The sequence below is a fragment of the Felis catus genome, chromosome C1 (genome assembly GCF_018350175.1).
Source record: "Felis catus isolate Fca126 chromosome C1, F.catus_Fca126_mat1.0, whole genome shotgun sequence".
Lineage (NCBI taxonomy): Eukaryota > Metazoa > Chordata > Mammalia > Carnivora > Felidae > Felis > Felis catus.
This window is the reverse complement of record NC_058375.1, coordinates 62,140,337-62,155,582: the sequence shown is the minus strand read 5'-3', so window position 1 is coordinate 62,155,582 and position 15,246 is coordinate 62,140,337. Positions and strand designations below refer to the sequence as shown.

Sequence of the window (15,246 nt, the reverse complement as noted above, 5' to 3'; positions counted from 1 at the left end):
GATAATGAGAAACAATAACTTGTGAAATGTCTTCTTTAACAATAAACTTTGTTTCAAATACTAGCAAGGAAAAGGAAGGATGTTGCTACTTTTGCATTATAGGAGGGTTAGAATTAGTCCACATGGAAGGTGCTGAAAGCGAAAAGAAGAAAAAACGTCTGGGAGGAATTAAACCTGTTACACGGTGCACAGCCATTGTAAGAGCTGCTTCAGAAATCCATTTAGAAATCATTGCTCTTGTATCTGAATCATTACAGACACACCAGCATCACCCACTTCTTATTACTGCAAACATAGCAACAGTTGCCATGCTAGCAAGAGATTCGCAGCACAAACACTGGAGTCAGGAGGGGGCAGGGCGGGGCCAGCGCTGGAGTCACGGCTGGTGAACAGCGTTCAGTGCTGCCTGTACAGATTTAATTAGGCCGGTTGTTCTCTTTGGTCCCTGTGCTGTGGCCTGTCAGACATTTCAGTAGAGCAGAAGCAGTCTCAAAAGCAGCATTTTTTGGACCAAGTCTTACTTTCGGTCTTAAACAAATGTCACCGCCAAAGGCAGGATGTATGCTTTGGTGTACCCAAGAGTGGGTCTGGGCCCTCGTTTTGGTTATGAATGGAGAAAGGGCCAGGGTTTCTCTTCATTTCCAGGAATAATTAAAAAAAAAAACACTCATAAAACGCTCATCATTAGAAAGTCGGGCTATTCGTTGTCCCAATATGTCATTTCATCTAATTGAAAACTGAGAAATCTGTCACCATTTATTTAGCAGTTTGCCTCTGGCGAATCTTTGCAGGTTCCCTTCTCGTGGCTGGGAATTAGTTAATTAGTATTACAAAACACGAAGAGGGAAATGCACTCAGGCTCGCCCTTTGGGTTACCAGGGAGCCCATTTTAGGTTGCTAACTGGCAGTGCTGGAGGACAGAAAAGAACATGAAAATACAGCATCAGAATAGCCACGGCGAGAGCTGCGTCTCATTCTCTCTCAAGTGCGTGTTGTAACCTAGATATGTCACTCGCTTGCTCTTTTCATGTAAATCTTTTATGCCTGACCATACATTCAGGTCCTTAAGACTCATAAAAAGGTGCCAATTCTACACACATAGGGCGCTTCTCATATTTTCACTTTTATTAATTTCCCGTTTTTCATCACTTCCTCTTCTGAACAGTGTTTTGTTTGGTGTTCTTTTACATTTTTCATAGAAAAGAGTTGTTTCCACCCTAGGGTGGTTTTAAAAGTCAAGGAACGGGAGGAAAGGGCTGACATTTTTTCACAGGCTCCTAACTTTAAGGCTGAATGCCTTTGTTCAGTGTGAAATCTCCAAGCCTCTCTCTCAGTATACAGCAGTCAGACAGGCTGGAGGCCCCACGTGTGGTTTGTCAACTGATTGCTAGGTGGCGCTAGAGAGCAAGGCAACTAGGCAAGAGCCACTGATACGATTGATTGCTCTAGGTTCACATCAGCTGAAAGGAAGTTCTTACACAGAGCTCTATCACATTGCAGCACAGACGATTTCCAGTTCTGATGATTTGTAGGAGAGCAGCAGCATAAAATGCAGAGGGCATGAACAATCAATTTATAGTTTTCTTTCCACTTTTTTTGTGTGTATGTGTACACATGGGAATCGTTTGCTTATTTCACTGTAGTGCTTTCTGGGTAGGGCACCTAGGGCTGTGGTAAAGAGGTTTGTAAATATAAACAGCTGTGCTTGTTGTTTGGCCCTTCGAGGAAATAGTTTTAACTTCCTGTAGAAGCCCTCTCCACTTCCTTCCTCTTTCTTTAATCTTCCCTCCTTATTAGATGACATTTGGGGACATAATGAGGAGGTATACAGAGTACTTTCACACCCTCGTATCAACGTGAATAGCCGTATATTTTCTCTCTCGACCCCATACCCTGTGGCATTAAGAAATTTTCTGCTTTTGTTAATTAGAAAAACTTATGGGCACCTTGAAAAGATCTGAGCTTAAAAAGAAAGAGATAAAAGGCAACTGACAGGCATTATGGCACTTGCTTAGATTCTAGCTGCTCTCTTTGGCTTTTATATTTTTTTCAGTGTGGACCCTTAATGAGCTTGATAACTGACCTTCAGCAAGTGGATGTCACAAAAATTACACATCCTGTGGCTGATAACTATCCTGAGGAAAAAAGTTTTCTTGTCCCTAGATGAGGCAAGCAACATCTTCCTGTCCTCATTATACAAACAATGTGAGCAAGGCCCATAGAACTGGCCAAGACAACTCTTTCTACAAACTTAGAAGACATTGCTGAAGTGAGAGGTAGATACTGCTGTGAGGCTCTGATACACACTGAGGTCTTTTGTAAATTCTTTGATGCCATGCATTTTTTTAATGTTTATTTATTTTTGAGAGAGGGAGAGAAGGGGTGGGGGAAGGGCAGAGAGAGAGAGGGAGACAGAGGATCTGCAGCAGGCTCTGCGCTGACAGCAGAGAGCCCAACGCAGGGCTTGAACTCACCAACCGCGAGATCATGACCCAGGCCGAAGTTGGACACTTAACCAACTGAGCCACCCAGGTGGCTAAACCAACAATCTTTAATAAGAGTTCTGAAATCAAAGATGATATCTTTCTATTATTCCTTACATTTATAAATCTTAAAATTATTCCAATTTAGGATTGGATAGAAGATTGTGTTCATGAGTGAGAAAGTGTGGTGTTTCATTTCCAGGTTAAGAAACTCTTGAAACCCTCATTGTTAGATAGGCTATTTGTTGCCCCAAAATGTCAGCTAAAAGATTCCTTAAAAAAATTACAGTGAATGCAACTGACTGCTGTACTAGAGAATATATAATGAAGAAATGAAAAAAAAAGTCTAGTTTTGCAATGTATATAGTGCAATAAAGGAATCACAGTTATCCTCAAAACTGGCCCCATGTTGTCTAGAAGGAAAGGGTTTGTCTTTCTTAATGTTCTGATTGGTTTTTGTGCCTTTGAAATGTGGCCAAGGAGTCAGGCTCGTTTTCAGAAACATGATTAAAGAAAATAGAGAGGGCAGGGGTAGGCCATGGCATGCTGGTGGATGAGGCAGCAGATGTGGACTTTGCTGTGTTCATGTTAGGCTATATCAGTGCAGACAGCTGATTATAAAGGTCTGTTATGAGCAGGCATAGGCCGAGGTAAAGTGGCTAGTATCAGAGGTAGTGGGAGTGAGAAGGGACAATTTCCCTCCATCACACGTTGTACTGGCTGTAGACTGAGAGTGCTCTATGTTCCATTAGAGCTAGCAGAACTTTAGAGGTAGGTAGCTTGCTGCTGCTGACTCTGAAAGCTCAAATGAGAGGATACAAGCTTCTGCTTCTTACGGATGGTTCAGACATGTTGGTCAGGCTTAGTATCCAGAGATAGCATGGTGTAATGGAAACCCGACCAGCAGGCCCAGGTTCAGCAATTAACTACCATTTTCCCACTATCTAGTTTCATACAAATTCCGTAAACCATTTGAGTCTCAGGTTGTTTTACCCAAAAAATGGAAACCATGAGGCCTATTTATAAGACTGTTGTGAGGATTAAATGGCGTCAATGTTTGTGAAGACCTATCATGATCATTCATTCATTCATTCTACAAAGGGGTATTTAGCACCTACCATATGCCAGACACTGTTCTAAGTATTGGAGAGACAGCATCAAAAAGAAGAGAAGTTCATGCTCTCATGATATTTATAGTTAATGTAGATACCAATGAAAAAGTAAATGACTGGCCAAAATTTTCCAGGTCAATGTAAGGGTTACGAAGATACTGATTCCTGTTGATCTAAAGCTTGAATTTTGTTGAACCACATGGGGGGAAAACACAGTCTGGGCTCAAGCAAGGTGGGAGATCAAATAAGAAACACTGGTATAAAGCTAAAATCCTCAAAGGACAACCCCAGGGTGAACCAGAAAAAATAAAACCCACCCTGCATAAAGAGAGCAGAGGATATGTGTCCTATTTCATCTTTGGCTCCAGGTAAAATGAAAAAAAAATTAAAAATGAAACATTTACCTTGAGAAGTCCCATCCACGGTCCACAAAGACCCAAGTTTTTTTTTTTTTTTTAAATTTTTTTTTTCAACGTTTATTTATTTTTGGGACAGAGAGAGACAGAGCATGAACGGGGGAGGGGCAGAGAGAGAGGGAGACACAGAATCAGAAACAGGCTCCAGGCTCCGAGCCATCAGCCCAGAGCCCGACGCGGGGCTCGAACTCCCGGACCGCGAGATCGTGACCTGGCTGAAGTCGGACGCTTAACCGACTGCGCCACCCAGGCGCCCCAAAGACCCAAGTTTTAAAATAGAAATAGTACTACATGTGTTTTATGTAAAACTGTAAGTTGAAGTTTTAAAGTGGTTCTGTGGGGTTAGTGTACCTATATGATTAGCAAGAAGAAACACAAAGCATCTGTGATGTCGTGTACACCAAATAAGTGCCAAAAAAATTTCCAGAGATAAAGTTCCAAGGAAGATGAGCTCACAGTAGAAACACAAAGGCCTAAATATGTGATGAAACCAGGAGCAAGAATTAGCAAAAACAACAAACTACTACATAATTAGACTATAAAGATGGTAGAGATTAGAGATGGGAAATATCAGACATTCTGATATAGAATATAAAGTAAATGTGTTTGAAGAAAGAAAATAATCAATTAAAAGAATGTAGATGAAACATGAGACTTTCAAAATTGTCTCACACACACACACACACACACACACACAATTTCTAGATATGGAGTAGAAATTAGAAATCAATTGAAATAGAAGTGCAATGAATAGAACAACATGTTAGATCCAGTTACCGAGAGACTATGTGAACTGGAAGATAGATTTGAAGAAATTACCAGAAGGCATCAAAGAAAAAGTAAATGGTGGGAAATATATGTAAAGAGGTTGGGGAATGTGGAAAATAGAGTGAGAATATCTAAAAAACTTCTAGAGTTGCAGAAAGTTAAAATGAAGATAGGGTACAAAAATAGTAGAAGAGACAGTGGTGAGGAATTATCCAGAATGTATAAAAAGATGTCAGTTCTCAGATTCTGGACATCCAACAAATTCAAAGCAAGATAAATAAATTAAATCTATTACTATACACAACATAGTTAAACTGTAGGATACCAAAGACACAGAGAAGTTCTAACAGCAGTTGTAAAGGATAGATTGAAAATAAAAGAAAGAATTAGATCCACAGATGAAAGTTTACCAGCAGCAAGGAAAGTTAGAAACATGTTGAATGCATCTTGAAGGTATAGGGGAAGAGTAATTAAACACCTCAAATCCCATATTCACTAAAGTATCTTTCAAGAAAGAGGGAAAATAAAGGTGTTTTCATATGATCACTTCTAACAGAGTCATGTTAAAGGAATTTTTAAAGATGTATTTGAGGAAAAGGAAAACGATGTAGAAGGAAGATGTGAAATGTAAGCACAATTAATAATGAAACAGTAAATATGGGTAAGTCAAAATGAACCATAGTTGGATAAAACAATAAAATAATACCTAAGATGTAGAATTAAAAAAAAAAATCATGATGGGGGCACCTGGGTGTCTCAGTTGGTTAGGCATCCAACTTGGGCTCAGGTCATGATCTCGCCGTTCATGAGTTTGAGCCCTACATTGGGCTCTATGCTAACAGCTCAGAACCTGGAGCCTGCTTTGGAATCTGTGACTCCCTCTCTCTCTGCCCCTCCCCTACTCACCCTCATCTCTTCTGTCTCTCAATAAATAAATAAATATTAAAAAAATTTTTTTAAACTTTAAAAAATCATGATGAAATGAAAACAATGGACATAAATATAAGATAATTCAGGAGGGAATGATTTGCAACTAAAATGCTCTAAAACCTTTTGTTTGGGAGATCTTTATTTTAATAACATATATTAAATTTATAGAACTTGTTAAGTATGTTAAAGTTCTAGGGTGCCTGCCCACCAAGAATTGAAAAACAGAGTGCATATTCAAAGAATCCAAAGAAAAACAAACAAACAAACAAAAACAGGATAGGGTGAGAAAAAAGAAAAACTAGAGAGAATAAAATAATATGTTAGCAACGAATTCCAATTATTTCAGCAATCAATGAATGTAACAATCAATATGACAAAAAGTATAAAGAACCTTACAGAGAAGATTATAAAATCTAACTATAAGATGTTAAAGAGCATTTAAATAAATGCAAAAATGCACCAAGTTCATGGGAAGGGAGACCCAATATCATAAAGATGTCAGATCTTCCAATATTGATCTACAGTTTTAAAATGTCTATAATCTTGGGTGCCTGGCTGGCCCAGTCAGAAAAGCATGAGATTCTTGATCTCAGGGTTGTGAGTTTGAGCTCCATGTTGGGTGTAAAGATTACTAAAAGAAAATAAATAAACTTGAAAAAAATATAATCAAAATCTTATTTTTTTGTGTGTGGAAAATGCAAGCTGATTATAAAATTTATATGGAAGAGTAAAAATCCAAGAATAATCAAGAATAGCCAAGATGAGACATGCCCTACCAGATATCGAGACTTTAAAAATGTTACTGTAATTAAAATTGTAAATTGTTGACATAGGGATAAACAAATATTCCAATAGGACAGAATATAAAAGCTGAAAAGAGATCTATCTAAATGTAGATCCTTGATGAATAAAAGAACTACTATTACAGATCAGTTGGGGAAGGGATGCTTATTTTTTTCTTCTTTTCAGGAAAGAAGGAAAGAAAGTTTATAATCATTATTTCATGTTTGTTCATCCTGTTCTCTTTATACCTGGACAACATCTCCATCTTCAGTGAGACCTCTCCTAAATACTTAACTCATAGCAATCTCTCTCTTTTACAAACACACTGGGAATGAATGGATCAGTTACTTCTCTCCTCACAGAGTTCAGGTACCTCCATTCTATTCTTTTGTTCATTAAAAAATGTGGGTAGATATTTAATACTCTAATGGTGACAGAGTGGTATAGAAAGAGGTCTGAATGATTTGGCGGTTCATTATTTTTGGATAAGAACATATCTGAACTTGATAGGAATGTAGGGGCCAAAAACTCTGAATGGTAGAGTTTTACTCACTTAAAATGCAGAAATACAAAGCATGGCATTCATAGCCCAACTAATGATTCCTCTAATTTATTATAAATAAACATATTTAGTATTCACCATCCACAGTTAAATTATAAAAGAGATATTATAGGCATCTGAATAAAAACAAAAGAGAAGACAATTTTTGTCCTAGAAGTGTTTATGGGTTAATGGAGAATAAAAAAATAAATAATTATGAGACAAAATCATGTAAGTGCATGAAGTGGCACAAAATTCTGTGACCCATAGTAAGGCATGGGTGGTGATGGGGTAGCCACAGAAAAGCCTCCCTTATGATCTAGTGATTAAGCTGATTGAGATATTACTGATGGCTTATTAATACTTTGACAAGATTGGGGGGTGTCAAGGTTAAAAAATATAGGGTATGGGGATAGGTTAACAATAGGTTCAACACAGGGTATGTATGGGACATAGTAGAACTCCTAGTTTGTCTAACAGTGTGCATTACTGGGGATGTTATTGCTATTTTATACAGGATAATTTTTTTAAGTTTATTTATTTTGAGAGAGAGAGAGAGAGAGAGAGAGAGAGAGAGAGAGAGAGAGAGAGAGACAATCCCAAGCAGGCTCTATGCTGTCAGTGTAGGGCCTGATGCAGGGCTTGATCCCACAAACCACAAGATTCTCACCTGAGCTGAAACCAAGAGTGAGACACTTAACCAACTGAGTCACCCAGGTACCCCTGTACAGAATAATTCTTTATTTTGTGGAATTGTCCAAAACATTGTAGGAAGTTCAATACTCTGGCCTTAGCCAAACTAAACACTGGTTGCACCTCCTTTTGTCACTGGGACTACCAAAAAGTGCCTCACACAGATCCCAAACTCCTAGCATGCATTTGAGAAGAGAAGTGACCGTATCACTCTCTGCCTAGAACCATTGGAACATATGATACTCAGCAGGAGGTGTAACTGGAAAACGTACCATTGATCATTTTGGATTCCGGGATGACATAATTTCACTTAATTTTAGAGGTAATGGAGAATTATTGGTGGTTTCAAAGTAGAGTAATGATGTAACAGGAGTTCTACAGAAGGAAAGGTCATGCTGGCAGTAGAGTGTTACGTGGATCAAGGCCAGAAGAAAGCCGGAAGGGGAGAGAAGTTAAAGACAAAGGAAGCAGAATGGTCATGTGAGACATAAGGACTGGGGGGTTAACTGTGTGTGCGTCTGTGTGTGTGTGAGAGTTGGAGCTGAGGGTTAATATGACATCACAAGAAAACTCATGAAGACGAGAGAAGCAAGGTAGGAGGAGCTGAAAGTGCTCATGAGCACAGTGTTGAGATTGCTGATTGTGGTGAGCTGGTGAGGGAAATAAATTGGGGATGAAATGGGGATGAAGAAAAGAATGAAAGAGCACATTCAAAGAGCCTGAGGGAAGGTTCAGTACAAAGATGCATGTAGGAGAGGTGGTAGATTAAAAAGAGAGTGTTGACCTTTGCTGATAAGAAGGAGACGCTATTGCTTGTACTTGATAAACATTCTGCTCCATAACAGCAAATGGCCACACTCTTCTCACCGCTCTCCTTTTTTTTTTTTTTTTTCATTCCTCCCAGGAACATCAGTTTCAGGGTGCTATCATCTTACACAATTGCTGCATTCCGGAAAAACTATGTGTAAATTAAAATTTTATAACTTACATTCAACTTTTATAAGTCAAATTGCATTCCAAGTGCACTCGGCAAGCTTTCTATTTAAAGGAACCTTTTGATGGACCCTTTCGTAATGTGAAAAATTAATTCCAAATGTATCTGTTTTACAGTTGCAGTCCCTGGATCTCTGGTTTTCTTCTCCTGGACAGCTAACTAGGTCGTGGCGTTCTATTCTCAGAGCCCAGCCCCACACAAACACTAATTGGTTTTCGCATCTGAAAGGTTGTGTATCACTTTGTCATTTCTAAATTTACATGATGTAATCCATGTACAAGATGGGAGAGATTTCATACCCAGTGGGAGGAGCAAGTGCCACATGCTTAGTTTTCCAAATATATCTAGAGACACAAAATATTTTAAAAGAGGCAGTACTTCAGAAGAGCCTTCCTCAATCTCAGATTTCAGCAATTTGTGGTTTCAGTAGGAACTGGCAAATCCCTATAACCTGTGGAAAAAATATCTGACTATTTCCCACCTTGACATTTATTTTAGGAAGAACAACAATAATCATTAAAAACAAATATGCAAAGGAACAACAACCAAAGCCATCACCAAATCATGCATCATAAAAGTACAGGCTATGAACTTCATAACCAAAAACTGAAAAATAAATGCACCATTTTAAAGGCACTGTTGAGGGCTGTGAGACCCAGAATTGGAAGCATACATTAGTTAGGACTACACCATTTTCTTAAAAGCATGATGCCAGGCTAAAAATTCCACCTGTGTGATTCTAACGAGTTAGGATGCCTCTTAGATCAGCAGTCACTAGCACACTGCAAGGATTTCTGGGAGAGGCCACACAGGTAGTCAACCTTCAAAACGATATCCTTTGGTTACAGCTGCTGGGTCACCTCTGCTCTCACTTGCCTCTCCTTGTTTATCCCCTTGGTTGTATCCCCTTCCCCTGGAGTGACTGACAGGTTAGCACTGTAGCATTCTCTTCTAGCGTGCTTCTCATACTCAGAGATATATATTAGAATCATCTGGGAGATGTTACAAGCTTCTGACATCTGGGTGCCACCCCCATGTGTTTTGGTTTAATTAGTCCTGGGCATTGGTACTTGTAAAAGTTCCCCGGGTGATTCTAACGTGCAGCCAGAGTGGAGAGCCACTGTCTTGCAGGCTGTTAAACTCGTGGCCCTGCTGGGCTTACTCCATCAGTTCCTGTATCCTCAGGCTCTTTGACTTTAAGAACCTATTGATCTCTGGTCTCACTTGCTCTGTCTTTCATATATAAAAGCTGAAAAGGCAGGCTTAGGAGAAGTAGCTGAATTCTTTCCCTGACCGACTTCCAGAAGAAACTGGAAGAAGTCCAACAAATATGAGTATTGGCAAAATATATCAAGCTTCTGAAAAGTGCCAACTCCTGTGCCAGAGAAATTCAGTAAGCATAGAAGAGACTTAGGTGAGAATTCTAGCTCTGCCTCCATAAACTCAGGAAAGTGACTTATCCTTTCTAAGCCTCAGTTTCCTCATCTGTAAAATTGGAATACCTACTTCCTAAGGTTTACTTAGATGACAACTCAGTGTCTAAAATAGCATCCAGCACGCAGCATGCACTCAATAGTGATAGGTATATAAATGGAAAGCACAGAGAAATTAAAGCTTTTTCATTGATTATGTTTAAAATTAATAACAATTATAATTTGTTGAGCCAATGTATCCAAATCTTTATCTATGAAACAAATATTTACTATGTATCGACTTTATGCCAACCATACTGCTGGATACTAGGGGTAGAGTTATGAATAAAACAGACATGATTCCTATCTTAGTGAATCTGACAGCTTAGCTAAATGCTTCACCTATTTCTGTAGTTGATTTCAAGCAGTCCAGAGACTGAACTTGCTGGAGGGATAGTACAGCTAACACACTGACATTCAATGCACCCTCACAGCAAATACTCAGGATGTACTACATTGTTAAGAGAAACCTGAACCAAGTAGAGAGACAAAGACTTAGCAGAATTCTGCAACAGTTGTGAAGGGCCAGAAAGGTAGAAGAAATCTTATGAGACTATCTAAAGGAACATCTCAAAAAACCTGATGGGTTTTTCCCACCCCATTTGAGCAGTTTTATTAGCAGTGGTATATTTCTCAGGGTTCTTGAAGGCCAGAGAAGTTGTATTCCCTCCACCCCCAACTCACCCGATTGGGAGCACACCTGTGCCTCCCGTGCTGTGTAGCTGTCTCTGTATTGTAAATTGTGTGACTTACCTACATTCCTGGAACTTGTATTTTTTGCTTGGGTCTACTGGCATCTTTTAATCAATCACTGACTCCTGTGACAATACTGCCTCTCTCAATAACAATCCTAACAGCTGGTGTTATTATCTCTATTTTATGTATAAGACTTAAGAAACGTGCCTAAGGTCATTGGGCTGGTAAATAGCAAAGCTGAGAGTGAACCTCAGTCTGTATGACTCCACAACTTATCCTCTTAACCTCTGCCTCAGAGTAGACATACTTCAGGTGACTGTGCTTTGGAAATATCAAAATCTGACCATTCAGAGAATTCATTTTAAAACCACAAGTAAAGAGTAGGAAGACCAAATGGAACTAGAAGACAATGCTGTGACTGAGCCTAATCTAATCTTGGCCTATGGGCCCTTTATGAAATTATATAAGAGACTGGAATCTAATAAAGAATTGTGTCTAGTTTGCCTGGTTATCAATCAACCTGCTGATACTTAATTTTATGACATTCTGTAGATTAAAGGCTTCATGATTCAGATTCCCATCTCTTCATAGCTGTAGCTGCCACTCTTTTGTTAGACCTAGAATATAATAACTACAGCTAAAAAAGCAACATGAGCAATTTGTGTATGGTATAAGATCCTTGATAACTCCAGATGATCCTTCTCCATCTTCAGGGTAAAATTTCTTACTCTGATGATGGAGAGTGTGAGTGAGTGTGTAGGCATTTATATGTGTGCCTGAGTATACATGTAGAGCAGCTCATGTGTAAATGCTCAGGAGCTCATGCAGAACAGATATTTTAAGCCATTTTTTTCAGATTTCCATAGCTTTCAGTATATATGCAGTAGGGTATCCATTCAGCTTACAAGTAAATGCCTTTTCTGTTTCCCATCCAGAACAGGGGTTCCCGGCAGCCATGCTTATATTAATGAAATATGACCCCACTGCCACTCCAATCAGGTTGCTTATACCAGCAGTGGCCATTTGATCCAAAAAAGGCCAATCACATTCTCTCTCTCATGGCAGACTCCATTTATTCTTAAATCATTATGGTTTCTGTATCTATGCCTTTTGTCATGTGACTTTTCAGTTCTTTCTATTAGAGGCTGTGTATATATATTTTCTCTTCCTATTGGATGTTGGACTCAGCTATGTGACTTGCCCCTAGAGCTGGCCCATAGAATGCCATAGGATGCAACTTGAACATAGGCTTTAAATGAGCATGTGAAGCTGGGTCTGTCTTCTTGAATTCCTAGCCTTTGTCCATGAGAAGAACATGTCTCAGGTAGCTGCTGGTCTGAGGACAGAGAAAGACATGTGGAATAGCCCTGGATAAAATCTGTGCTCAGAGTCAAGCCCACCAATAAGCAGTTCACAGGCACATGAGCAAGAAATAAAAGCTTATGATCAAATATTGTTGAATTTTGGTATGCATTTTATGAAGAATTATTATGGCACTACATAACTAATATATCTCTTCTTGAAGCTTTACAATTCAGCTGAGAGACAAAAAGATCTCCTATTGAGAGGAACAGGGGCATGTAAATGGCAGAGCTTGCTATGGAAGAATGTTGAACTTTTTTTCCCTCTTTTTCTGACTTGCTCCTTTAGTTAAGTTTCTCTCTCTCTCTCTCTCTCTCTCTCTCTCTCTCTCTCTCTCTCTTTTAAGGTAAAGTTCATATAAATGCAATTAACCATGTTAAGGTAAACAATTTGGTGACATTTAGTGCATTCACAGTGTTTTACAATGACCTCTATCTAGTTCCAAAATATTTTCATCACCCCGAAACAAAACCCTGTACTCATTAAGCCTTTATTCCTAATTTCCCATCCCCACCCCAGCCTCTGGCAACTACCAATCTGATCTTTTCTTTTTTTTATAATGGGTTTACATATTACCTATTATGGATTGAGTTGTGTCACCCTCCCACCTAATTCGTATGTTGAAGCACTAACCCCTTATGTGAGGATACTGGAGATGGGGCCTTTAAGGAGGTGATTAAGTTTAAATGAGGTCAGAAGAGTGATGTCCTGATCCTACAGGACTGGTGCCCTTATAAAAAGGTGAAAATTGCAGAGCTCTCTTTGCCATGTGAGAGCACAGTGAGAAGAAGGCCATCTGTGAGCAAGGAAGATGAGCATCTCTAATTCCCACTGGAGTCTGACCATGTTGGCACCCTAATCTCAGACTTTCAGTCTCCCCTGGTGAAAAAGTAAATTTCTCTTATTTAAACCATCCAGTCTGTGGTATCTTGTTATGGCAGCCTGAATTGACTCACACACTTATTCTGAATATTCATATAAATAGGATCATATAACATGTGGTCTTTGTGCTTGGTGTCTTTCCAATGAAGGCAAGTTTTCAAGGTTCATCCATGTTGTAGCATGACTGAAGAACATCTTATTGTGTGCGTACCACATTTTGTTTATCTGCTCATCTGTTAATGGATATTTGGATTGTTTCCACCTTTTGGCTATTGTGAATAGGACTGCTCTAAACATTTGAGTACAAGTATTTGTTGGAGTACTTGTTTTCAATTCTTTAGGGTATATACCTAGGAGTGGAATTGCTGGGTCATAGAGTAATCCTCAGTGTGCTGAACCTTTGGTGCTCAGATCCTAAAGCTGTTTCTTGGTTGCCACACAAGGAATTCTTCCTTGGATTCCATAAGATAACCACAAAATACTTTCAATAAATTCCCTTTGTTGCTGTAGCTACACAATTCTTACTTAAGCTAGAGTTAACTGCTGTTACTTGAAACTTAGAATTACTAAACTAACAAATAACAGAATTCCTATTTTTTGGTCCCATAATATTAACATAATATTATAAGAAAAATGGGCTAAATCCTCTTACTTCAAAGTTTGGCATGGGGTGGTAAACCCCCCATTGATACTAACCACATCAGATAACTATCTTGATGAGATTCTGGAATTCATCTGGACTGTGAGATTGTTGCTTAGATTGCTACTCACCTTTGGGACCAGGCAGCATAGGACCTTGCATTTAGAGCATATTCCAACTCAAAACGACTTCGTAAAGCTGCCACATGGCTCCGGCCAGGCCCTCCACGGCTCACCAGGCAGTCAGAAGAAGAGGAAGGTGACAGAGACCCACTGCTGTTACTTGATGCGGGAGACATCAGCTGAGTGAAGAAGGGGTAGTTTCAATCCTTTAATAAAACCAACAGGCTTAGGGCAAAGAATAGAATATAGATTTATTTTAGCTTTCTATTCTAGGATTTCTCATTTTTAATTTCTATTCATCTCAGCTTGCTTCTGGCTTTTCCTATCGGCCTCTGATGGCAACACATGGCTCACTTAATTTACTTTTTTGACCCAGTTCTATGCTGAGAGCTGGCCCTTTAAACTTACACTCATCTTTCAGAAAACATGGTAGGCTCAAATCAGATTCATAAAATAGATATTTAAAAGGTGATTATTTAATGGCTAAAAGATTACATTTTTCACAATGGTGATAAGATTCATGGCAGAGTTCCTTTAAGTTGTAGCTTAAAATTATCCCCTCTATATGAAATTATTTCCTTTACATAAAATGAATTTATACACTTTTCCAAGAATACATCCATTTTATAAAATGAAGGATGCTTTAATGTCTGGCAAGCATGAGGACTAAAGAGAGTCTTTGGGAGAGAATTTTTAAAAATAGTTACAAATAGTTAAATGTAGCTAGAAAATAGAAGAGTATTGAGGGAAGAAAATCAGAAGGAGTAGAGAAAAAATAGGAGAGTAGTTTTCTTGAATTTCTGACGACCTTGCTGTTTATGCACTTTACCTAACCCAACTGAGAACATTAGTGCTTTGACATTATAATTTCCTAAGACATGTAGACTGTAGGTTTGGGTTTAAAAATATAATATATTTAAATTCTAGGCTCTTCACAGTAGCCAAGGCATTTCTAAGTAAAGCTCTGAGAATCATGTGATGTCAGTGTTGAAATGAACCTTCAAACTCTTCAATGATTGAATCTTTTCCGTGCCTCTTTTCCAAGTTAGCTATGCAAGCTGATGGGGAGCTTCCAGTGATGGGGAACTCACTGCCTCCAGATCTGTTCATTTATCTTAGGACAGATCTGACAATTAGAAAGAAAGTTCTTTCTCATTAAAACAAAACAAAACAAAACAAAAACCTTAATTACCCTTCATTTCTATCTGTTGGCCCATAGAGAACAAGGCCAATCCCTTTGCATGTGATCATTTTTCAGGTGTTTAAAAAACAGCTCTTGGACTCATCCTGATTTTCTCTTCTCTGGGACAAACACTCCTGGTTCCTCTAATTGGTTCTTACATACATGAGTT

The 15,246-nt window shown here is 38.8% G+C and overlaps 1 protein-coding gene across 5 annotated transcripts in view; it reads right to left on the bottom strand.

The window, feature by feature from the left end:
• The window catches only part of LOC101085560 (serine/threonine-protein kinase TNNI3K), a 285,312-nt gene that overhangs the window by 39,326 nt on the left and 230,740 nt on the right, over positions 1–15,246 (bottom strand). For 4 of the 5 annotated variants that reach the window (XM_045036011.1, XM_045036010.1, XM_045036009.1 and 1 more), the window contains one exon: positions 13,904–14,073. In XM_045036011.1, coding sequence (XP_044891946.1) covers positions 13,904–14,073 — 170 coding nt within the window. Of the gene's footprint in view, positions 1–13,903; positions 14,120–15,246 lie in introns of those variants that run through there. The other variant, XM_045036012.1, reaches the window with a different exon arrangement.